Raw genomic sequence first — 26,884 nt, 5'->3', positions numbered from 1 at the left:
CTGGTCATGAGTAAATAAAAATTGAAGAATTAACGGCCATCGGTTGCAGTAGTTCCTGAAACCCTTAACAAGACAATCCCAGTGTTCCAAATCCAGAATGGATAAAAGTTTGATTTCTTTAACATATTCTTAGTCAGAATATAAGAAATTACGCTGAGTTGAAGAATCTTCTGTCCACGAATCAGCACGGTTATGGAAAACATTGCTCGTGTGAAACTCAGATTGCCCTATCTCACATGATATGCTGCGAACCATGTTTAATGTGCAACAGGCGAATTCCACACTCCTAGATTTCCGAAAAGCTTCCGACACCGGGCCCCACTGCAGACTCTTTACGAAAGAACAAGCATACGGTATAGGTTCCCACATATGTCAGTGACTTGAAATGTTCTTAAGCAACAGAATCCAGTACGTTATCCTCGATAGAGACTGTTTATCTGAGCCAAGGCTATTGCCAGGAGTGACCCAGGGTGGAATGATACGACGCCATTATATATATATATATATATATATATATATATATATATATATATATATATATATATATATGATCTGGTGGAATGGGTGAGCAGCAATCTGCCGCTGTATGCTGATGATGCTGTGGTATACGAGGAGGTAAGGTCCTTGAGTGACAATAGGAGGCTACAAGATTACTTAGACAAAATTCCTGGTTCGTGTGACGAATGGCAGCTAGCTCTAAATGTAGAGAAAGGTAAGTCAACGGCGATGAGTAGGAAAAAGGAAACCCGTAGTGTTCGAATACAGTTTTAGGAGAGTGTTCCTTGACAGTTGCGTTGATTAAATATCTAGGCGTATCGGCGCAAAGTGACGTGAACTACAATGAACATACAAGGATTGCAGTAGGGAGGGTGAGTGGTCGGCTTCTTTTTATTGCGAGAATTTTGGGAAAATGTGGTTCATATATAATGGAGACCTCATACAGGACACTAAGTGTGACCCACTCTTGAGTACTGCGCCAGTGTTTGGGATCCGCAGCAGCTCGAATTAAAAGAATACATCGATCCAAGTCAGAGGTGGGCTGTTACATTTGTTACTGTTAGGTTCTAACTACACGCAAGTACTACGGGCATGCTTAGTGAAGCCAAATAGGACTCCCCGAGAGAAGGCGACCTTCTTTTGGAGGAATATTACTGAGACGACTTAGAAAACCCGCCTTTGAAGGTGACTGCAGAACGATTCTACTGCCGCCAACGTACGTTTCTCGTAAAGACTGCGAAGATAAGAGAAATTGGGGCTCGTGTGGTGGCATACAGAGAGTCGTTTTTCTCTCACTCGGTTTGAGAGTGGAACAGGAAAGGAAAAGACTAGTAGTAATAGTAGTATAGGGTACCCTCTGTCACGTGCCGACAGTAGCTTGCGGTGTATACATGATGAATCACCTAAAACTGGCACCGCAAATATTGCGGAAGTGGGAAATGCTATAGATGTGTGGATCTAAGAGAGTGGAGTAGTAGTCAGGGGCTCTTATTATTAGAATGCGTACTTTTGTCGAAACATACTCTTTCTAAATGGAATAGTGCCCATAGACATTAACGAACTAAAAGACTGGTACATTAGAATGTGAGTGTTGTGTGATTCAGGATTCTAGCGTGAGTCGTTTGCGTGATTATTTTGAAAAGTTTTCACACTGACTCTTATTTGTGTCATTCAGTTTGCACAGTTGCTAGGTCCGATGTTGTTACCTTAGCTTACAATGAGCTTGTGTGTTCCTTGAGTGCGTTGTGACTTGTGAGTCACAGTGTGACAATCTAAGCAGTAGGTTGTGAGTGGATGATGGATTTACCAATGCAGAAAAAGCCAATATGCTCATGGTGTATACAGTGTGTAGGAATAATTCAGTTCATTCTTGTACGATGTATGCGGCAAGACATCCCAATAGACGTCAACAATTTCGGCAGTTATTTATCAACCTCTTCTATCAGTTACGTGGAAGTGGTAGTGTAACATCTAGACAACGTAACAAAGGAAGCAAGCGACGACGTAAGAGGGGAGGTGGGTGGGACTGATGTTCTTGCTGCTATTGCAAGTGATTCGTACTTAAGCCTCCGTGCAATTGCACAAGGAAAGGGCATGAGTGAAAGTGTCCCACGCCTTCTCCATCGACATAGCTCCCATCCCCGACACATCTCTCTCCATCAAGAGCTGCTTGCAAACGATTATGAGAATCGTATCAACTTCTGTACGTGAGCGTTAAGACGGGATACTCCAGACGTATCGTGTGCCTTGTTTAGTGATGAAGCTACATTTACCAGTCGTGGCCAGGTAACCGGCCGAAACATGCACTACTGTCTGTTGACAATCCCCGTTGGCTTCGTCAGGCGGAAAGGCAGCATCCATAGAGTGTAAATGTGTGGTGTGGGATAGCGAACCATCAGCTCATCGGCCAGTTTTTCATAGGTGGAACACAGAACGTGCATAAGTATCGAAGCTGCCTAACATACCATCTTCCACAGACGCTAGAAAATGTTCCTCTGCGGACTAGGAGGAACCCGTCGTATCAACACAATGGCTGTCCAGCCCATACTTCACGCAGTACTGCAGCTTGTCTTCACGAATTGTTTGCAAATCGTTCAATTGGACGCAGAGGACCCGTATCTTGGTCCTCCCGTTCCCTGGATTTGACGCCTACGGACTTTTTTCTGTGGGGAAAGCTGAAACACGCTCTCTTAAAAGCAATTCCAACTACACCCGATGATTACCGCAGCCTGCCCGGACATCTCCGCTGAAATGCTAGCATGTGTGCAGCAGACTGCAAGCGTGTATTGCCGCTGCCGGTGGTTATTTTGTCAGCCGTGGTGGCCGAAGGGTTCTAGGCGCTTCAGTCCGGAAGCGTGCGACTGCTACGGTCGCAGGTTCAAATCCTACCTCGGGCATGGATGTTTATGATGTCCTTAGGTTAGTTAGGTTTAAGTAGTTCTAAGTTCTAGGGGACTGATGACCTCAGGTGTTAAGTCCCATAGTGCTCAGTGCCATTTGAACCATTTGGTGGTTATTTTGAATACAACCTATGGTGTGCAGTAGTCTCGTTACTGGTCATAATTCACATAACTGGTGTATGAACTTATGCTGTTATTTAGTGTGTGTTATCACGGGTATTGTGCAGATGTACGTACGTGAACTTTTAAAAGTACAGTCTCACGTAAACAACTCGCACTAGACTCCTTCAACAGGTACCACTCACCTTCTAATTCACTCTACCTTTAGTTTGTTAACATCAATAGGGACTGCTCTATCTAAAAAAGTGTATGTTTGCACAAAAATAGTTTCAAAATATTTTGACACTATATTGATTGCCCAAAACTACTAGCCCCTGACTACAGGTCTGTTTTGTGAAAATCGCACATCAATAGCACTTTACATTTCAGCAATATTTGCGGTGCAAGTTCTTGATGATTCACCCTGTATATGTAGATGTATTTGCAGTGGAAGACCAGAGCATCGCAGATCCATAGGCGCTTGCAGGATGCAACGGAAACCTGAGAGTGAACATAATGCACAGTTGGTCGTTGGGTGAGGTGCCTATCATCACAACAATATCACGAAACCTGCCCGATCTCCAGTGCACGACGGGCTGTACATATTCTCAGCAAACTGAAGAAAAAACTTCAGAATGTGTCGCAAAAAGAAAAAAAAATGCAAACCCAAGGCCTCACACAACTCTGCGAACCCGAGAGGAACTCAAAAGAACTTCATTGGACAGTTCTTCCTCATCTATCCTGCAGCCCGGATCGCACATCTACCGACTTCCATCTGTTTGGCCTAATGAATGATGCACTCTGCGGGAAGCAGTGCGTGGATGCTGAGGGAGGTTATTGATGTAGCTAAGTGTTGCCAGAATGGTACCATGCTGGTATACAGACCCTCCCAGTAAGTTGGCGTTGGGCCGTCGCACTGAACGGAGATTATGTTGAAAAATAGGGTTTTGTAGCCAAAAGAAAGGCGAATAATATGGTGTATTGGAATACTGAACTAAGCCATCCTGTTTTCAGATAAAACTGTGTTACATTTCTTATTGAACGTCCCTCTTTTCTTTGGCCTGTGTACCAGACATTCAGTGTGGGTCAGAGTTGACTCTAAATTGACAAATTGCATGTTTGCGAAGGTAAGCGTGTGCAAGACAATTGCATAGCGTTTAAGTCCTTCGAAGTCGTGATGGAACTTTGATTATGTAGAAATCCAGGTGATATTTGCATGGTGGAAAGAACTGCCTGAATGAAGTGTTTTTAAGCGTAGAGGGTAGGTTGGAACTTTTGTCGATCGCATTGTAGGCTTGCTGCCAGAAGGTTAGTAGCTGGTTGTTTCAGGTTAGTTTACAGCCAAGGATTTGTTCACTGTACATTAACGACTTACGTTGTTGGACTGGACGGTTGTACTCCTGTGTGGTGATCATCAGTTCCACAATTACTACACTAGTTTTAGGACGAATATCGTAATCATCGAGTGGTAATATCATTTTACAATGAAGTGACCAGTTTGACCAGCCAGTGGTCGTCAGCAGAATGTCAGTAGACAAAAAAGGAGGCAGAGAGAGAAGAATCTACAATATCTAGTAAATAACTATCTGTATAATGATAAAACAAGGATAAGAAGCGGTATGCGACGTTCTAATAAGAGAAATATCAATGACTTCTAGATAATGTTTAAACAAAATTTAAAAATTAAGAATAGTTTTTAAATTTCATTGTTGGCAAATTGGGGAGGAGGATGAATGTAGTGAGAGAACAGTTCATAGGCACATGATGGTGTTGGACAAGTTAATCAAGGTTATTTTTGGACTGGACCTCTACCTTCTCATGCTCATACTTAAGTTAAAAACACGATAGAAACGTTAGGTCATTGATTGCAGCATGCTTTTAGGTACAATTTTATGCTTGTCTTATCATTACACATAGAGTTGTTTGGCAGACTTCATACAATTTATTATTCGATATCTCCTTTTTTTAACCATTTATAGTCCCATGATGGACACTCGCTCTTCGAAACCAGTTTCTGTATTTTAAAATGCATTTTTGCCTGTGTAGTAAGAGAACAAAAGATGATAATCAGCCAATCACATAATTCCAATTGACAATACGTCAATAAGTAGCGTCATCATTGATAATCAGTGTGCAGAAAGACTGAAAAAAGTTGCGAGTGTTAGTGTTAAGGTAAGATGGACGATTGGACGGTAAGATATCATACAGCAGACCAGGTTGATAATGTGTTACATTCAACTTGTTTCAGTCTGCTACCAATTTTCTAAACCCAACAAACGCTCTGCTACAGATTGATTACAGGGTACAACTTACTGCTGTCTTACGATGTCATGTTACTTGATGAAATGTTCGGGCATGGACATTCTTAGTAACGCCTTTCCTAGAAAATTTTTCTTACTCGTACAGGTACACATTTACTAAGATGATTCATATTCCGAAGTCCGCCTCCGTAGCGCAGCGCTAGAGCTACTGCCTACCACGTAAGGGGATCCGGGTTCGATTCCCGGGGTGTTGTGTGTCCATCATCATAATTTTCATCATCATTGACACGCAAGTCGCCGAAGTGGCGTCAAGTCAAAAGACTTGCAATACGGTGGCCGAACCCCGAAGGGGAAATCCCGGCCAATAAATGCCATAGATCGTTTTTTTCATATTCCGTAGGGAACAGCGAATTTAGTAGAAAGCACATTAAAGGCGCTATTTAGACATATATTTGAAAAGAAAAGCTGCAGAAATATGCGGCAACAAAAAATAATAATTAATAAGATATAATGTGTTGGAAACTTGATACTTGGATATAAGCATGGTAAACACATCTAAATTAAAGACCCAATTGTTTTTATCTCATCCGAAACGCCATTACATTTTGACTGATTACGTCCATTGTAACAGTGCAGGGCACAGAAGTGTCAATAGGATTTCTTATTACTTCTTTGTCATATTTTCCGAAGTTATAAGGTTGAGTGGAATAATGTCCACCTAGTGGCAGCTAAACTAGCTATTATCGTAACATGAATACATTTCACTATTTATTTTTATGTATGTGCAAATTTAAACGCAATTGTAATAGCTTTTAGATTAAATACGTAAGGATTTTGTATTTTACTTTTATAATTTTTGTGTGGGAGATGTCTACCAAAATTCATTTTACCGTTAATACCAGTGTAGTAAGGAGTACATTGTCTGAGTAGAAGTAAGGACTCGTATTCTGGAGAGTATGGATTTGAACTGTGTGAATGGTAGTAAATCTACAACCTGCATGAAAGACGGATGCACTCGCAATGGCAAGAGTAAAAGAGTGAAATAGTTCTCAACTGGTTTGCGACGAGATCAGTGAAAGTAAAGTCGAGAAGGTATCGGTAAATCCGTAAGCTTTAGTGCAACTATGATCGCTTGTTTTTGGCTCGTTTGAGGAACAGACAATTTAAATATAGGCCAGCAGCGACAGTATTTAATTTTAGTGATAATGGATACACAAAGTCACTCCGTACAAAGTGGTCGACGCGAATCGTCAGTGAAATTTTACGAACAATGAAAATACTTCTGCCCTTGATTTTATTTTTGATCCATTGTCTCGATTACCGAGTATTATGATTATGACATTGTGAAACTGGTATAAAAACATTTCTCTTTATAAATGGAATCTCTCAACTCAATTATTATCTCATGAATTTAATATTACATGTCCATAAGATAATTTAATTTTGTTTCGACACGATTTTTCTAAATTGTTTCAGCTTTGCACGATTATGTTAATTGAAAATTCTAAACCAGCTGTCACCATTTCAAATTATTATGTTAACAGAGCTCAAAGCGAAACAAATATTGCAAAATTTGAGAATAATGGAAAATTGTATAGTTCGTAATTAATGTCGTGAGAAGCCCCACCAGGGTGCAAGGTAACAGTTTTCTAATTAATACGGTGGTGATAATTCGAAAGCAACAGTCCCTTAATACCTTTACTTTGAGCAGTAAGACTACAAATACGACAAAGTATGATAAGCAACTTTTCATAAAAGTAATTGGTGCAATATTTTAACAAACCATAACTTATTTCTAACCAACAACAATGAAATACACGAACTTAAAATAGATGAAAAAGGGTACAGAAATGCATACTTATTTTCTTTAAATCAAACAATAACAAAACTCTGACCGTCGCTATAAGTTTTGACAAGTTAACTTTTTGTAATCAGTGCAAATTTATCTAAGTGCTTCTTCGTGTCATTTGTGAGTGGATTACTATGTGTGCAAGTGTGTGTGAATGCTTTTATGTAGTTTCTCATATGAAATCCCTTACAAGAGCATTTTGACCACATGGAGAACAATGTAGTGATTTTCCGAAAATGTTAATTACAAACTAATTGCAGATATTCGCTGAAAATGCACTTTTCAGTTGATAAAATTTATAATTATTTGTGTAGGAACTCTGACGTTAGGTTACCAAACTGTCATTCTATCAGAGATTTTTTTTTTAGATCTGAGCACTGTGCAACACGGAGTTAAATTATGCAATATCCGAAAACAATCTGTTACGTATTTCAGTGAAGATACAGCTCGCGTCGTTCGCTTTTTTGTTGTGTTTACAGAGGGGAGAAGAGTAGTTGTTTGTATTGATCGGTCCTATTCAGACCTAACTATAACCTCGAAAAATGACATAGTTCCACCTGGTGATGTTTTGAAAACTTTATTAGAATTACGAGTTTCAGACACTGTCAGTTTGAAAGTTCATCTAAAGGTCATACAATATACTATAGTTAAAATTAAAACAATTAAAAATTTTATAAAAAAGGAATAAAAGTGCCAAAGTAACATAATTTCGTTGCATGTAGCATAAACAAACATAACAATTACCTCTAGAGATGGTTTGTGCTGTGCTATCAGCAACTACAAATAATAACACACACATGCTCAAACACACATGCTGTGTGGTACACAGATATAGACTAGGTACAACACTATGTACATTTTGAACTCTGATAGTTTTTGCTTTATCTTCGATCCACTATATTTTACCTTAATTATGTTCTTTATGGACATCGGTTGTATATGACATAGCAAGCCTGTTTTCCCAGTACTTCATATCCAGAGCCTACTTCACATTATGATGTGCTGTAATTGTGAACGCTTGCTTTGCAATAAAAGACATAGGTATATCTTCACACAATTTTTCAACCTTTTGCACTAAGATATGAAGTTCAAGGTTTAACTCTGTATGTGTCGCTTACAAATAGAGACCGAACACATATCGTATAAATGTTTTTGCTCTATCTTGACAGTTATACTAAACTCCTCTGTACTTGTGCTTATGTGTGACATCGATTTGTATATGTAAGTATCAATGTCTCCCAAGTAACTGTTAGTACAAGACAGAATTACTCTGGAATCGTTTCGGTAGTACATTAAGGTCCTTGCATATTTATTCTTCGACTGTCAGTTAAAATTTTCTCACGCATTTATGCCAATGCGACATTCAGTGTGTGATTTGTAGAAAAATTGTATGGTTGGCTTCCTGGTGCTCGGGCTATATGTGACATCTTAATAAGGCAGTAATATTATCGTTAACGAAAGCAAGTTGCATGTCATGTACATCATGTTTTAGAACGTGACCGTTGACGATTGTGCTGCGCACAGTTCACATGGCACACGATTTTTTAACAAACTGACGACGGTGTGCCCACATCGATTGTTGTAGGTAACTATTATGTTTGTTCAACGCTACAGCCAATTATATATATATATATATATATATATATATATATATATAACTTTCAAGATTTTGCTTTCTTTTCTACATACTCTAATGTTTTAATTTTTATCATGGTGTGTTGCATGTCTTTTAGGTGCACTTGTATATATACATATATATATATATAACTTTCAAGATTTTGCTTTCTTTTCTACATACTCTAATGTTTTAATTTTTATCATGGTGTGTTGCATGTCTTTTAGGTGCAATTATATATATATATATATATAACTTTCAAGATTTTGCTTTCTTTTCTACATACCCTAATGTTTTAATTTTTATCATGGTGTGTTGCATGTATTTTAGGTGCACTTGAAAATGAACGGTGTCTGCAACTAATAGTGCGAATAAAGTAATTTTAAGCACAGCCGGGTGGAATCATAATTCTTTTCAAACTTACTGAGGTTATGTGGCCCAACCAGAAGAAAATAACTTAATTATAATGCCGTGTCGAAACACTTTGAGGTGAATGAGACTAGAGTAGGCGCGACGTGTCCCGCGTCGTTACGTGCTCCCTTACCTTCATGATCTCGTACTGCTGCAGGGTGCACACGCGCGGCCCTGGATCGTCCGGAACGGAGTTATTGAGCAAGTCCAGGTCCGAACCAGACTCCTGCGAGGCATCCGCAGCAGGTGTCGTCTGCTCCTGTTCCGTCCAGTTCCCTGCCGCAGCACAAAGATTCGTGTCAGTAGCTAGCAGTAGCGAAAGTGACACCCTGTAACGCAACACAATAAGAGACAACGTGCAGTTGACGAATTATTTACAGTCAGGTGGTCTTTCAGAGGTGTGCTCATATGTTGAAACATTCTCGACACGATGAGCAGAATCTGCTGGGTGCGTCGTTGAAATGTAAAAGCCGCAGCGATATTCGTGTAAGTATCTGGAAGCTTTAATAATGATGGGTGGTTAGGCGATGGTGATTTTCTTTACGTACGTTACACAAAGTGGCGAGAAGTTTAGGGAAGGCAGTGTACGACTTTTGTCGTCGGCCAATGAAGCCTGTGCCGAGCATTTGGCCTCGTACCGTCTTGGTACAAATGGATTCTTGACGGCCCATATCCAGTTACGCTGACACAGCAGACTATCAATCCCTCTGTATGGGTTTTCGGAGGCGACGTGATGTCCGTTCGTGAAACACCTGTGATCATACTGCACGGCTAATTAGCCGTGTGGAGACATTGTTTCTGTGATGCGTAAAAACCACCTTAGAAAGGGACAATACTATGTAGACGACTGTCAAAATAAAAAAAAAGAAGACAAAAAAGACCTGTCTCTTGGTTATGTAATGTACACAACTGTATGAGATGTGTATCAGTATTAAACAGAAATGGTCGTTGCTCTGACAACGTGTAGTTGCATTGCAACGGTCGTTCTACGGAAGTCGATATCAAATTTCGCGCCCTATGCATCTCAGTTAATTGGAGAAGTGTTGAAATGTACGTTTCTCCTGTGCATAGTCCGGTACTAAGGTAGCTTCGCGTCGTGGGAATTACACAGCATTGGAACTTCGGCACTGCAACAACCACCGGCACCTACGACGGGCAGTACGGCGATGGTGGAATAGTGTACAGCAGGGACGCCCGTATGGTGCAAGTGCACCAGCGAAGCTGTCTAAAGTCGAGAGCGCTCTCGTTCAGGTTGTAAGTACGATGAACGGCGACGCGGTAAAACATATTGCAATGGACCGCGAGACTCGAAAGGTAGAACGCAGCACGGGCTGCAAAAGACCAGGTGATGTGGAAACGCCGGCCGCGGTGGTCTCGCGGTTAAGGCGCTCAGTCCGGAACCGCGCGACTGCTACGGTCGGAGGTTCGAATCCTGCCTCGCGCATGGATGTGTGTGATGTCCTTAGGTTAGTTAGGTTTCAGTAGTTCTAAGTTCTAGGGGATTAATGACCACAGATGTTAAGTCCCATAGTGCTCAGAGCCATTTGAACCATTTTTTTGATGTGGAAACATGGGTGGCTATAGGTAACAGACAAGGAGCAGAGCTCGAATGACAAACATTGACGCACGCATGGTGTCGCTAAGACGTGTTGTAGTGAGTACTTACAATGATCTTTTGCCAACTTATTCATACGTTTATCAGTGTTCCCCTCAGCCTTCAAACTCCACTGGACCGTACAAAGAAGTAGGGGTAAAAAACCCCAAGTACAGTTTTAAGCCTCGGGTCATATTCACGTTTCGTTGAATAGTTTTGAACACACCGTAGTAGTTGCAGCTTCTATTCCCGAGCAAAGCTGCCGGTCGTACCACACTCCAAAGCGGTGAGGTTACGTTCAATGCGTTTGCAGCCCAGTGATATCCTTAGAGAAGGACTGAACCGCCTGGGGGTGTCAACAGTGTGATAGATTGTCAAGAACGTGATCCTCTCGCACGTCACACTGTAAACTGTTGCTTTCGACCGTGGAAAATGTAGAATGGAATCCACAATTGAAGAGATGCTTTTCTTTCACGCCGTTTATCACTTCCCCACCTCCCACCATCCTCTCTCAGGCCTTTTCGTTTTGCCTCTGAACAGTGATGTGCCCGAAATGTTTTCCTCTCCCACCCATAAGAGAATCGCATGATTTCATCAATGGGCGTTGTGGTCGTAGCTTTCAACACAGAGGCATCGAGATAAGGAGTGAAATGTGCGCAAGAGTTGGTGTGACGACTTTCCCATCGTGTCAGACGTTCGCGGTGGCATTGGGGAAAACTGTGGTGACGTGTGGTGCCAATGTTGTATCAATAACCGAGTATACTGAAGAACTTTTCACTAAAGTGAAGTGACCATGGTTCAATTAAATGAAAATGTTCAGGAAATATAACGCGAAAGTAGACCCATAATCAGGAAAAGAGCACAGGGGAGTGGATGTATCGCTGTAATAGGAAATATCGTTACGCGGGTGATTTGCTGTTACTTTCCTCAGACTTGTTATGAAGTGTTCAATGTGTATCTCTTTCGTGTGTCTGGCTGTGATGAGTGTTTGTCCAGTGTAGTCTTGGGCTTGTGTTGTGAATGAAGGGACGGGAAAGAATGAAACACGGTGGTGGCACACAGCTTATTCGTCACTAATAGCGCCAAGGGGTCAACAAACGCAACGTTCCCATCCGACAAACAGATCACCATCATCAGTATCACATGAACACTTTATAAGACAATGTGGAAAATTCTGGAATTTAATCCAAGACATTGGCGCAAAGACTGGTCATTAGGAATTTCACGCCACCACCACTCCTCTCTTGCCGGCCTACTGGGAGCAGTGAAAATTTTCTACCATTGGGATTTAAAATGATGTCCCCCCGAGCCGAGCGTCAATGCACAGTCATGCATTACCGACCTTGGCTATGGGGGCAGGTAAGTGAAATATCCTTGAAAAAATTGTGTATGTGGAATTACGGTTCACACTGCAGATGTAGTGTCATTACAACCATCTGCATAGTAGTTACGGGACACTAATTACTGAAATAAAAATAAACTTTTAATATACCACGTTTTTATATCAGACTCGAAAGTATAAAATAATTTCTCCTAGTCCCATAAATTGGCCGCACATGATACATAACTAACGTGTGAACAATTAATCTCCCATTATTAGAGCACGAGACCCGCCTTTTCCGTTACAAAACTTATAAGCGTCGTTATATGTACTAAAAATTCGCAAGCACAAATTTTGGCTTCAACAATTTATCTACTTTAAGGTATAAGTGATTGCAGACGACAAACAACGGAACAAAACGGTCACTGTAGAAACACAACACATCAGAAAAACCACACCATGTGGTAAACAGGTATGAACTCACAATTTATGTGTTTTTTTTCCAAATATCTGTAAGTACGATTTAAAAACTAATAGTTACATGTATGCAAACAGTAAAGAACATCGTAACTCTTCAGGCTTTCCCGGCAAGATCTTGACATGTGGAATAATCGGGTCTACTGACGGATGTTTGTCTCTCTCTGGCACAATATTTCGGCCACGTAACTCGTTGCCTTGTTCAGGTTATGAAACGTCCCCTTAGAACAATTATACACGACTGTGCTGATAAACCTCTTACACTATTTGCTTTTCAAACAGCTGAGCAAAACTGAACGTACTCAAACATTCACTAAAGTGACACACAATATTTTTAGCGCAACGCAATCTGACTTTCAATAATCCCTACAAAACAATGGCCCTGACTAACTTTAACCTATACCTTTCACAAATCACTTACCTCACAAAAATCTTCGTTACTCGAACTACTGCAATACAGCGAGCGCCACTACTGCCAGCTAAATAAAAGATTCAAACTACGGAAGGCACTAACTACTGATAGGGATAGTTAGCAAATGAAAGATATTAATAGAGAACAAACAATGTATTTACCTTAATAGTCATAATATATGTAATTTTAAAACTCCGCCATCTCTCTCCCCACATCCACCACTGCTGGCGGCTCACCTCTAACTGCCCAACGCTATGCGCTGTTAACATCCAGCTGCCCAACAATACAATGGCAGACAACAATGCAAACTAGCCACAGGCTGCACACAGCACAGCCAGTGATTTTCATACAGAGCGCTACGTAACGTTGCCAATAAGAAAACATAAACAGCCTACTTACATAAAGAAAACATAAACAGCCTACTTACATGGTGCTACCTGAGACTGCCGTGTTGGAGGATTTTGTCCAGTATTTATGCCCCAAGGGCATTCTTTATATTTAACAGATGAAAAATAAAAGCCCACTGAAGATGCTGCAACTCCAGTGGAACATGTTTGGGTTAAAAAACAAAACTGTGTTTTGATAAAGGCGGAACCTATCCAAAAACACAGTGATGTATTGGATGATTCTCCTGAATTCAATACCAAAACATTTGAATTTGGATACTTCCTCACTAGACCATGGCCTCACACAGCACAATAACATCTCGGAAGTAGACAATACTTCCTTCTGATAATGCTGTATGTTACAGTGTTGCCAGATTGTGCAGATGTCAGGATTTAGCGTTGTCAAGAGCGGTCTGTTTTATTGGCCACCTTAAGTGAAGGACACGGAATTAGTCTCTGTGGCCGCCGTCCGGTGGTCAATTTTTATGTCTATGACTGTACATGTATGCCACATACAGTGTACATGTCTCTTCCTCACCCTCTCTCTGTTCATCTCCTCTTCCCACATCTCTCTGCTCAGCTGTGCCCGTCCGCTCGCGTATCGCCTGGAATGCATTCCAACAATATACACACAAAACACTGGTCCTTCAGGGCAGCTGAGAAATGAGGTATTGGCAAAATTTTTCACCTCCATCCCTTCCGAAATGACCGATAAGAAAGCGAGTTAATACTGCACAGTCATCCAGTTCTGAGCAATGTTCAAGATTTAAACCCTCTAGCTTACCAGGAACATACACTACTGGCCATTAAAATTACTACACCACGAAGATGAAGTGCTACAGACGCGAAATTTAAACTACAGGAAGACGATGATGTGATATGCAACTGATTAGCTTTTCAGAGCATTCACACAAGGTTGGCGCCGGTGGCGACGCCTACAACGTGCTGATATGAGGAAAGTTTCCAACCGATTTCTCATACACAAACAGCAGTTGACCGGCGTTGCCTGGTGAAACGTTCTGATGCCTCGTGTAAGGAGGAGAAATGCGTACCATCACGTTTCCGACTTTGATAAAGGTCGGATTGTAGCCTATCGCGATTGCGGTGTATCGTATCGCGACATTGCTGCTCGCGTTGGTCGAGATCCAATGACGGTTAGCAGAATATAGAATCGGTGGGTTGAGGAAGGTAAAACGAAACACCGTGCTGGATCCCAACGGCCTTGCATCACTAGCGGTGGAGATGACAGGCTTCTTATCCGCATGGCTGTAACGGATCGTGCAGCCACGTCTCGATCCCTGAGTCAACAGATGGAGATGTTTGCAAGACAACAACCATGTGCACGAATAGTTCGACGTCGTTTGCGGCAGCACGGACTCTCAGCTCGGAGACCACGCTGCGGTTACCCTTGACGCTGCATCACGGAGAGGAGCGCCTGCGATGGTGTACTCTACGACGAACCTGGGTGAACGAATGGCAAAACATGTTTTTTTCGGATGAATCCGGGTTCCGTTTACAGCATCATGATGGTCGCATCCGTGTTTGGCGACATCGCGGTGAACGCACATTGGAAGCGTGGTTTCGTAATTGCCATACTTGCCGTATCACACGGCGTGATGATATGGGGTGCCATTGGTCACCTCTTGTTCACATTGACGATACATTTCAGATGTGTTACGACCCGTGGCTCTACCCTTCATTCGATCCCTGCGAAACCCTACATTTCAACAGGATAATGCAGGACCGCATGTTGTAGGTCATGTTCTGGCCTTTCTGGATACAGAAAGTGTTCGACTGCTGCCCTGGCCAGCACATTCTCCAAGTCTCTTACCAATTGGAAACGTGTGGTCAATGGTGGCCGAACAACTGGCTCGTCACAACACGCCAGTCATTACTCTTGATGAACTGTGGTATCGTGTTGAAGCTACATGGTCAGCTGTACCTGTACACGGCATCCAAGCTCTGTTTGACTCAATGCGCAGGCGCATCAAGGCCGTTATTACGGCCAGAGGTGGTTGTTCTGGGTACTGATTTCTCAGGATCTATGCACCCAAATTGCGTGAAAATGTAATTCATGTCAGTTCTAGTATAATATGTTTGTCCAATGAATACCCGTTTATCATCTGCATTTCTTCTTGGTGTAGCAACTTTAATGGGCAGTAGTGTATTTAAAAGCCATTGCAAAACATGGACAAGAGGTAGACATGAAGGCGACGTAATAAAAACGTGTCGGCAAAATATCGATCTAGCAGAGTACTGACCAGCATAGGCGTCGACGTCGGCTTCGGCGGCGGCGGCGGGCGTCGGCTGCCGCAGGCAGGCGAGTTTGTGGTCGAAGGCGATGCGGCGGCGCTGGAGGCAGGCCTGTCTGTGCAGGTCGCAGTGCGAGGCGTAGCGCCGGCCGTCGCTGCCGCAGACCGCCAGCCGCGCGCGCGCCGGGCAGCGGCGCCGGCACTCGCAGGAGGCGCGCCCCGCCCCGTCCAGGCGGCACTCGCGGCCCGCGCCGCACGACAGCAGCGAGCACGGGCCTGCGGCAGGCAGGTGTACTCGTCACCTCAGACTGCCTGCGAGAAGGGTGATGTTGAGTGCGGGTATGTCTCATATGGGGTATGTTTGAGCTGTTCTTGTTGTGGTCTTCAGTCCTGAGACTGGTTTGAAGCAGCTCTCCATGCTTCTCTATCCTGTGCAAGCTTCTTCATCTTCCAGTACCTATTGCTACCTACATCCTTCTGAATCTGCTTAATGTATTCATCTCTTCGTCTCCCTCTACGATTTTTACCCTCCATGCTGCCCTCCAGTACTAAATTGGTGAGCCCTTGATGCCTCAGAACATGTCCTACCAACCGATCCCTTCTTCTAGTCAACTTGTGCCACAAGCTCCTCTTCTCCCCAATCCTATTCAATACCTCTTCAGCAATTATGTGACCTACCCATCTAATCTTCAGCATTCTTCTGTAGAACCACATTCCGAAAGCTTCTATTCTCTTCTTGTTCAAACTATTTATCGTCCATGTTTCACTTCCGTACATGGCTACACTCCATACAAATACTTTCAGAAACGACTTCCTGACACTTAAATCTATACTCGATGTTAACAAATTTCTGTTCTTCAGAAACGCTTTCCTTGCCATTGCCAATCTACACTTTATATTCTCTCTACTTCGACCATCATCAGTTATTTTGCTCCCCAAATAGCAAAACTCCCTTACTACTTCAAGTGTCTCATTTCCTAATCTAATTCCCTCAGCATCACCCGACTTAATTCGATTACATTGCATTATCCTCGTTTTGCTTTTGTGGATGTTTATGTTGCAAGTGTCAGTTGCTGTTAGAACACTGGTCTGTGTAGTTGGGAGCGCATTATTCGGAGTTAAATGAAGGCGAACGGGGCAGATTATTGGTACTCGTGTAGTGAGTTCTTCCGCAACCATGGGAGCCGAAGTGTTTGGTGTTTCAAGAGGAATCGTACTTAAGATTTAAACCAAAAGCAGCGAAATGTAAGAAGAACATCTGCCGAGTGACATTGTGAACTGCACTGGGTGTTTAGTGATCGTGGCGGATGTCATTGCAAAGGATTATGATGAAAAATGAGAGGACAGCAGCTGCAAAAGTCGACGCAGAATTGAACGTTGCACTCGAGAACCTTGTCAGCATCAAAAAACAAGAAAGGCAACTCAATAAGCAGGGATTGTAGGAAGAGCTGTAATTCCAAAACCACTCATCAGAGATGAAACGACTGGAAGATGGTTTGCCTGCCAACGGGTTTCCTATATCGCATTGTTTTTGTTGTTGTGGTCTTCAGTCCTGAGACTGGTTTGATGCAGCTCTCCATGCTACCCTATCCTGTGCAAGTTTCTTCGTCTCTCAGTACCTATTGCAACCTACATCCTTCTGAACCTGCTTAGTGTATTCATCTCTTGGTCTCCCTCTATGATTTTTACCCTCCACACTGCCCTCCAAAGCTAAATTTGTGATCCCTTAATGCCTCAGAACATGACCTACCAACCGGTCCCTTCTTCTCGTCAAGTTGGGCCACAAACTACTCTTCTCCCCAATTCTATTCAATACCCACTCATTAGTTATGTGATCTACCCATCTAATCTTCAGCATTCTTCTGTAGCACCATATTTCTAAAGCTTCTATTCTCTTCCTGTCCAAACTATTTATCGTCCATGCTTCACTTCCATACATGGCTACACTCCATACAAATACTTTCAGAAACGACTTCCTGACACTTAAATCTATACTCGATGTTAACAAATTTCTGTTCTTCAGAAACGCTTTCCTTGCCATTGCCAATCTACACTTTATATTCTCTCTACTTCGACCATCATCAGTTATTTTGCTCCCCAAATAGCAAAACTCCCTTACTACTTCAAGTGTCTCATTTCCTAATCTAATTCCCTCAGCATCACCCGACTTAATTCGATTACATTGCATTATCCTCGTTTTGCTTTTGTGGATGTTTATCTTGTACCCTCCTTTCAAGACACTGTCATTCCGATCAACTGCTCTTCCAAGTCCTTTGCTCTCTCGGACAGAAATACAACGTCATCGGCCAACCTAAAAGTTTTTATTTCTTCTCCATGTATTTTAATACCTACTGTGTTATATGCTGTGAAAAGGCACTAACTAGCTACAGTAATGAGAGCATACTGCTGAGATTTGAAAAGGTGTTGGTACAGAATGGTAAGATAGAAAGTTCATGTAGAAAATGTACACAAATCAAAAACTGACAGAATATAGAAAGAGGAGACGGAAGAGATAAGCATTGAAAGAGGAGTCAGGCAAGTATACGCGCTGTCACCGAAGCTGTTCGGCATACATGATGATTCAGCTGCTCCTACTGCTAGGTTTTAGGCTTTAGCCTTCCAATACCACACACGGGATTATCACATTCTCTCCCTCACTATATGCAAACTAGTACTCATACAGAAGAAAATGAACGGGACCTTTTTGTACAAAATTTAATGTAGTAGGATTCTGTGCTGGGATCCGTTTTCAATAGGTAGCGCAGTATTAGCATTATTCACGAAAAGGGTAAAAAAGTGAGCTTAAAAATCGTTTCTCTTGAATAACTCGAAAACCATGGCCTCCACCGAAAAAGTATCCCAGTATAAAACTTAACTACATAAAATTTCCTATGTAAAGATCCTGTTAATTTTTCTATAGTTTACGTAGGCTAGTGAGCAAGACAATACGAAAATACTGAGCATGGTGTTTTAAGGCGTTGTAGGTTGCATAAAACTCAGGGATAAGGACAGCTGAATCACTCTGCATATGAAGAAGAACTTACAGTTAAGGCCATAGAGGTCGCGAAAGGCATTGTAATTGGAGGAGAAGAATAAGTACTATAGACCTGCGCTGGCAGAATCAGATGATGAGCTACTGCAGGTGTTGAAGAGTATTGCGAGAACGGTGCTGACTGTGGAATGAGGGTAAATATAGGAAAGAATAAATATGATGAAGACAGTCAAGAAGGTAGCGCCAGTAGCACATTCTTAGATGAGAGAATGATGGAAGAAGTGAAATCCTCTATGTAACTGGGAAGTTTAATGACATGGAATGGAAGCTGGAAAGAAGAGATAAAGAGAAGGATATCAGTGGAAAACAGAGCCCCTTCAAAAGTCAACTAGCTGCTGACTGCTAGAAGAACTCTATCATAACTCAAGAAGAGATTTGCTAAGTGTTATTTCTGGATAGTAGTGTAATGCAGCAGTGAATCACGGACAGTGAAAAAAATGTTTAGCAACTTTTCAAACATAAAGGTATGCTTAAGGTGAAATGGACTGAGAGACTTACGAATGAATACGTAATGAATAAAGTAGGGGAAATGATCAGAAAGAGGGGAAAAATCTTGGCTGGTACGTATACTGCATAAATATTGTCTGAAGCAAAAAAATATAGGGGCAAATGTGGAACGAATAAGAGGAAGAGTGATGTGGTCTCCTGACCTTCATTTCATACATATTACGACCTCACCATAGTATTCTGCATATCAAGACGTTTCATTTGAGCCCAAACTCGATAGGTTAGAGCCAATTTCACATGTTTCCATTTAATCGAAATGCAAATCTAATAAATTAATCGCAAGTGCGCACTGAGATTAAAAACTGGAGGCTGACGTACACAAATATTCAAGACACGACAGCCACAATAGTTTTTTTCGGTGGAGGCAACCAGCCCGCTGGAAAGTCTGTAGGAGGGTGCATTAGCACACAGCTGTGCCAGCTGGCCGACCACCCACAGACCAAAACAGTTAACGTCAGAGGAAAGGGATAATGATCTGTGTGTTCACCTTAAAAGCAAAACGCACTGTATTGTTTGGGAGAGCCTCAGCATACACATTTTTTTGACGAACCTAGTGCGTGGTTTCAGAGTTCTCTCAAGTGGACAGTAAATGCTTAACACAGATGCTATATATTTTTGGATTGGTCGGCTTAGCCATTCTCCTGTTTGTAAGAGTAACGCTGATTGGTGGACTATTTCTGTCACAATGAGCTGGAGGAGTGAGGGAAAGACAGCGGATGATATACCCTTTCTCTAGACTTGACTAGGGGCAGGTAGGAGTCCTTGACTTCGTCAAGGCGTAGTGAAAATTTGATTGGCGAAGGTCAATCCAAATAGAAAGAGATAGTTTTGTTATTTTTCAGTGGCTCAAGGTACTGTGCACTACAGCGTAGGCGAGCCCCATCTTCCATCCCTTGGCAATAACATACTTTAATCACGTCACTCCATTACATTTCTCACGTGACAGCCTTGACCAAACTTAGAAAACTTCAATCGGATAATCATTCAAGTTGAGAAGGTGCGGCTCAGCCATTCTGCCGAGTAAATAACATTCATAAAGAAAAGGAATAAAAGAGAGGCAACCTCCTATTCCGAAAAGAACCTGGAAATTTGGGTATCAGTTTATAAATAGAAGTTTATTTTGATTTTTCTTAAATATTGCAATAAATAATATTTACCGTTCTTTTACTGTTTTTCTTACACTAACTAGCAATTCTCCAGTACCCAAGTATCCCACTAGTTACGTAAGAAAATAGAATATTTTTGTGTCTTTTCCTTACAGCGGACGACTCCAGAAGATATTTATTGCTGAAAGTTTTTCAGGCATTTCTTTTTGGTACGTCAGGAGCGTCTGCCTGACTTCTGTAGTAGTGTAGGGTGGAAACTGCTTCTTGGAGGATTCAAAGGGTACTTGTCAGATCAATCCGTTGCACAACTCGTCAACATAACACCCACATACTGACAAATGGTAGGAAGAGAACTACACTATTGGATGACATTACAAATGGATAAATGTCGAGGCAGATGAAAGATGGTGCTCAGTACAGGGCCCGATAGGAAGCCTCCATTTCAAGCCTGTCATAAGTCAGATACAGTAAAGAAAAAAAAAGGAAGAGCATATCCCATGAAAGGCAAGATTCACGCTTGCAGTCTCACTCTGGCATATGTTTTAATCTGACAGAAAATTTGAAATGGCGCACACTCAACTGTTGTTGTTGTTGTGGTCTTCAGTCCTGAGACTGGTTTGATGCAGCTCTCCATGCTACTCTATCCTGTGCAAGCTTCTTCATCTCCCAGTACCTACTGTATCCTACATCCTTCTGAATCTGCTTAGTGTATTCATCTCTTGGTCTCCCCCTACGATTTTTACCCTCCACGCTACCCTCCAATACTAAATTGGTGATCCCTTGATGCCTCAGAACATGTCCTACCAACCGATCCCTTCTTCTGGTCAAGTTGTGCCACAAACTTCTCTTCTCCCCAATCCTATTCAATACTTCCTCATTAGTTACGTGATCTACCCATCTAATCTTCAGCATTCTTCTGTAGCACCACATTTCGAAAGCTTCTATTCTCTTCTTGTCCAAACTATTTATCGTCCATGTTTCGCTTCCATACATGGCTACACTCCATACAAATACTTTCAGAAATGACTTCCTGACACTTAAATCTATACTCGATGTTAACAAATTTCTCTTCTTCAGAAACGCTTTCCTTGCCATTGCCAGTCTACATTTTATATCCTCTCTACTTCGACCATCATCAGTTATTTTGCTCCCCAAATAGCAAAACTCCTTTACTACTTTAAGTGTCTCATTTCCTAATCTAATACCCTCAACATCACCCGACTTAATTCGACTACATTCCATTATCCTCGTTTTGCTTTTGTTGATGTTCATCTTATATCCTCCTTTCAAGACACTGTCCATTCCGTTCAACACTCAACTATGTAGTAAAAAATACAGTCCAGTAACTTGTTATTTGAAAAAATTGGAAATTTGTGGTAAGTACTATGCGACCAAACTACTGAGGTCATCGATCCCTACGTTTACACACTACGTAGTCTAACTCAAACTGACTTACACTAAGGATGACACACACACACACACACACACACACACACACACACACATGCCCGAGGGAGAACTCGAACCTCCAACGGGAGAAGCCGCGCGAACCAACCATGACAAGACGCCACAGACCGCGCCTCTATGCCACGCAGCTTGTTATTTGACATTTATATTTATTTCCACTGCAGACAGCAGCTATTCCTCTGTTAAGACTCAAACAACAGATATCTAACTGTCAGCATTGGCAGATTGCAGATATACTCGCAGTGGCCGGCCTCATTTAGATGGGGTGCTGTGTTGCTGACAACCTCTGTACCTCACACTGCTCGAACGCTGCAAGCGAAATGACTCTTTGTACCGGCGTTTTTCAACGGCGAACAGTTCACGTGCAACACTGAGAGCTCTGGTTTTAGGAAGTAAGTTTCAAAGCTTGAGAAACCAACTAACAAGTGATGCTAATCTACGTATCTCTAGTAGAAGTTTTTGTTTTTGCCCGCTTCCAAAAAAACTGTGGGACCAGGTACCAGCTGTTGCGGTGGAAGTGCACAGCACAACTGGTAATTAACAATCATATGAAATGAAACATAAAAAATTAATTTGAATGCAAATTACAAAACATAGGTGCCCAAAAAGATATAAGGAAAAGTGAATACATGAAAGTTAGTAAGGGTTGTGATGTTAAAACGACCAGTACGAGTATCCTTCTTCACGAATATTTTGTAGAATAAATGCAAAGAAGATTAAAGTTTACTTGGCATTTACCGCTCTTTATGTCACTATCTAAAACTGTGGACAAGATCCACAATAAATTAGATATTATCCTCTGCTCGTTAAATTGAGTGTACTCTTTCCAAAACGTAGCACACAAATGTTCACGCGCCACACTGATTGTACCTCTCACTAGAGTATATTTTATTTTTATTTACTGCCTGATATGTACATTTAAGATATAACCATGACCCCACTCGGTTTATGTTAATTACATTTATTTATGACTTTATTATAATTGTGTTTTACTTATTCCGTAACATTAAGGCCACATTAATATTCAAATGCCTTCCTTATCTAATCCTACATATGTACTCCTGAAGTTACTACACAGTTGGTGATGAAGGGTACAACAATTGCGATTTTATGTAACACTAATCTCGGACATAGTGATGAATAAATGTCTCCAACAGGTCTCAGTATGTGCCTAAATCTCTCTTACCTTTGTCTCGTGATCCCTAAACGAGACATATGCTGATGGCAGCAGAAATTTCTCGAGCATCTCTGTTACACTTTAGACTAGGCTACACGTATTTCTTGCGATCCAGCAAATCTCTGCATTCATTCGTTGTCTTCTGTCGTGCCTACTTGATAAGGATTTTAATGATTTGACTTGCTCTAGATTTTCGCCATTAACGGTATAATCCGTTACAGTGGACTCTTACTTTTTGTTACAGGTATTACGGCATACATTCAAAGAGAGCTGTCACTCATTTCGCCAGTAAAAAACTTTGTCCAAGTCTACTTCCATTTCCTTACGATCGTCTTCCGGCTATCTGGACAAAAGGCTTCAATGTCTCTTGGCAGCGAAGAGCGAGAAATGGAGAGTAGTTGTTACTGCATCTAGAGCACAATTTTCAGCCATGACCCAGGTTAAGAGGGATCTTCCTCCATCCGATCAACCCAGAGTTTACTGAGTCCAGTGGGTACCGAGTGGTTGCAATTAAACTGATGGTGTTTTCAGAACTGTAGTGCAGGTTGTATATATCGCAGGACGCTGAACACTGTAGGTATATTCACTAATCAGAGCGCTTGGGGAGTATGCTGAAAAAAATAATAACTCCACATTCCTGACAGACACGGTCTTTCAGATATCCTAAGACCTGGAAGTCACAGAAAAAAATGGTTCAAATGGCTCTGAGCATTATGGGACTTCACTTCTGAGGTCATCAGTCCCCTAGAACTTAGAACTACTTAAACCTAACTAACCTAAGGACATCGCACACATCCATGCCCGAGGCAGGATTCGAACCTGCGACCGTAGCGGTCGCGCGGTTTCAGACTGTAGCGCCTAGAACCACTCGGCCACTCCGGCCGGTGGAAGTCATAGAGATTTGGGCTGGAGGATCTGAAGGATCACACATATTGAAATTGCCTAGAGATGATGTGGTCGTTATTGAAGGTTTCTCGGAGCAAATCTTTCACCTGGCAAGTGTGGTGTCGCCCATTTTGCATGAAAATAGTAGTATGGATACAGTTGCGTTCTTGAAAATCTGTGCTCACTTGTTGCACAAGGAGGGCCTTGTAATGTGCAGATATCACGGTATACCTAACAGACCCGTGAGGTATCATCTCCTCGAAGAAAAAAGCACCGTGAATGAAGGAACTTGTAAAGCCACACCACACAGTCACATAAGCTGAGTGTAGTGGATGTTCTTGCACACCATGTGGCGGAATAGAGTCCTGTGTCTCACAGTTCTGTGCATTCAACACACTGTGCAGAGAAAATGTGCCTCGTCTACCGAAAGAACATTCCCCAGCCACATTTCATCCATTTCCAAGCATGCTAAAAGACGAAGGGCTAGGTCATAGCGTTATATCCTATTTTGAGGCTTCATTTTCGCCACATTCTGAATCTTGTATAGATATCAGTGTAAAATCTGCAGCAAAATCTCTTGAACTTTTGACCAAGGGAGAGGCAATTCCCATGACACAACTCGAGCACTGGCTACGGAATTTGAGACACGAGCTGCACGGTCGGCTATAGCTGCCGCATCTTCATCAACAACTGCCTTGCGGATGGACCATCTTCCTCTCCCTGCTGCACTATCTAATTAACTTGTTTCTTCATATTTCTTGACCATTTTCAAAAATGGTTCAAATTGCTCTAAGCACTATGGGACTTAACATCTCAGGTCATCAGTCCCCTAGACTTAGAACTACTTAAACCTAACTAACCTAAGGACATCACACACATCCATGCCCGAAGCAGGATTAGAAACTGTGACCGTAGCAGCAGCGCGGTTCCGGACTGAAGCGCCTAGAACCTCTCAGCCACAGCGGCCGGCTAGGTGACCATTTTCTATAGCTCATTTATCGACGTGGGACCTCTTCGCAGCTGTTTTTATCAGTGACATTTCTGCAAAGCAGCGCTGCTACTGCTGCCGTTCCGACGAAAGAACCTTACCAGAAGTGCAGGTCGTTCTTCTCAACTGTCATTGCGTTTCGTATAGAAAACTTCAGCCTTCTCAATATTTTACACCTCCACGTCGCAAAAGAAACCAACAGGTGTCGCCAACTGACAGACAGCATACTGATGTGAAAACTTGAAATATTTCTTGTTCTGACTGCGTACAGCGCCATATTCTCACCTGGTGGTAGAAAGTGAAACTATTGTTTTTTCCGGCATAATCCACGAGCGCACCGATTAATGAACATAGCTGTGTTGTTCCAGCGTCCTGCGACGTATACAGCAAGCACTGCAGCACTCGGCAGACCCTCAGTTTAATTGTAACCACTAGGTAGGTGCATCTATCGAAAACTGCCACCAACACCTTCTCACATCCCGTCACAGCATTCATCTCCCTCTTCCGTTCCTAATGCAGCTGCAGTATCTGTCTCCTTAGGTCTTAGGAACAGTCCTAGAATAATGTTTCAGCAGAGCTGCACCACCACGGTGGGTAGGTATCCGAGGTGGTAAATAAATAATATTCTTGTGTCGTGTCTCTCCACTTATCTGATACTCGTACTTTTCATGTCTACAGCAGGTGGTTGCTTCATATGGTAACTGCAGTGACTGACATTCGAGTTCACTTCTGTCACTGCGATTCGTAGTCCACACTGTACTATGGTGCACAGTATAAGATGTTCAAATGTGTGTGAAATCTTATGGGACTTAACTTCTAAGGTCATCAGTCCCCAAGCTTACACACTACTTAACCTAAAGTATCCTAAGGACAAACACAAACACCCATGCCCGAGGAAGGACTCGAACCTCCGCCGGGAGCAGCCGCACAGTGTAAGACAGTTCTTTTCTTAGTGCTTCTCTACACGACTTCTTAACGTTTCTCATGTTTTCCAAAATGCACCTCTTCCAAAGCAGACATTCATGTGATAGTAAACTGGATCTCCGACTCAGCAGTGAAAAATAACATATTATGGGGCTCGTACGTAATCATACAGACCGCGGTCATCTCGTCTTTGTTCAGCTTTGTATAAATAGTAGGGATAAGCCAATGACTAGAGTAAGTGTATCAAGCTCTTATTGGAACTAGATGTTTCATCCTCCTTCCGTCGTTCATATCGTTCGGGCGTGAATGCAGTGTACTACCAGTACGCGTTTTTGCGCGCAATGACTACTTCTCCCTGTCCAGTATCTGTAAATTTATTGTTTACATCTCTAAGCCAGCACACGTTTCGCTTCTTTCACATTAAAAGTTTACGATTAGGCGTATAGCTGACGTAGTTCTGTGTGCATCTGTGTGTCCTAGGACAATTCTGCCTTGCACTTGCAAAGAGCCTTTACCGCTTCTCCCTGTTTATGTGACCTGCTACTGATTCCCAGTGAACTACACCATCTGATAAAAGGAGGCGGAGCGTATTATGTTGTCAGAAGAGAAGCAGCAACAGAAGAACTGATCTGTTAGGAAGGCTCACACCCAAACCTCCAGATGTCAGACACTCAGATCGGTACCAAACATTGTGTGTGTATAGAGTATCAACTAAACCACCGGTTTAGTTTGTGCTGTGGTCCAGTAAAAGATGCGTGAACGGTAATTAAAAGCAACACCAGAACTACGGAGTATAGGCAGTCCGTATCCGTGTGCTCTGAATGTGAAGATCTCTGTTAAAATAGTTGGTAGAGCGTCAGATTGTCGTGCTACACGTCATGAGTTCGAAAGCTGCTGATGGTGATTTTTTTAACAGGTTACACGTAAAACTGTTATGTGGGAGAACATTTTTCTGCCAGTAATAGGACGTTTCGGAGTTTCTGTCAATTTATTTTGGCAGTCTGCTGTCGCTTCGTTGGCTGAAAGTAGCAAACATATTGCGTACATTTCTATAGACAACACCACACCTATTTATCGACCTAAAAACTGACGAATTAGGAAAGTCGATGATTCTTTTGCTTAATTTTATTTTTTTATTTTTATTTTTATTTTTTTATTTTTTTTTTTTTTTTTGCATACTGAACGACAGATTATATTGGAAGAA

The 26,884-nt window shown here is 42.1% G+C and overlaps 1 protein-coding gene across 1 annotated transcript in view; it reads right to left on the bottom strand.

Moving 5' to 3' along the window:
* Nucleotides 1–26,884, bottom strand: part of LOC126107615 (follistatin-related protein 5-like) — a 181,397-nt gene that overhangs the window by 117,722 nt on the left and 36,791 nt on the right. The window contains exons 3-4 of the mRNA XM_049913341.1: nucleotides 15,625–15,850; nucleotides 9,266–9,461 (exon numbers count right to left, since the gene is read on the bottom strand). Of these exons, the coding sequence (XP_049769298.1) occupies nucleotides 9,266–9,461; nucleotides 15,625–15,850 (422 nt within the window). The remainder of the gene's footprint in view (nucleotides 1–9,265; nucleotides 9,462–15,624; nucleotides 15,851–26,884) is intronic.

This window comes from Schistocerca cancellata, chromosome 1, assembly GCF_023864275.1.
Source record: "Schistocerca cancellata isolate TAMUIC-IGC-003103 chromosome 1, iqSchCanc2.1, whole genome shotgun sequence".
NCBI lineage: Eukaryota > Metazoa > Arthropoda > Insecta > Orthoptera > Acrididae > Schistocerca > Schistocerca cancellata.
Note: the sequence above shows the minus strand (reverse complement) of the source record. Positions and strands in the feature narration are given on the sequence as shown.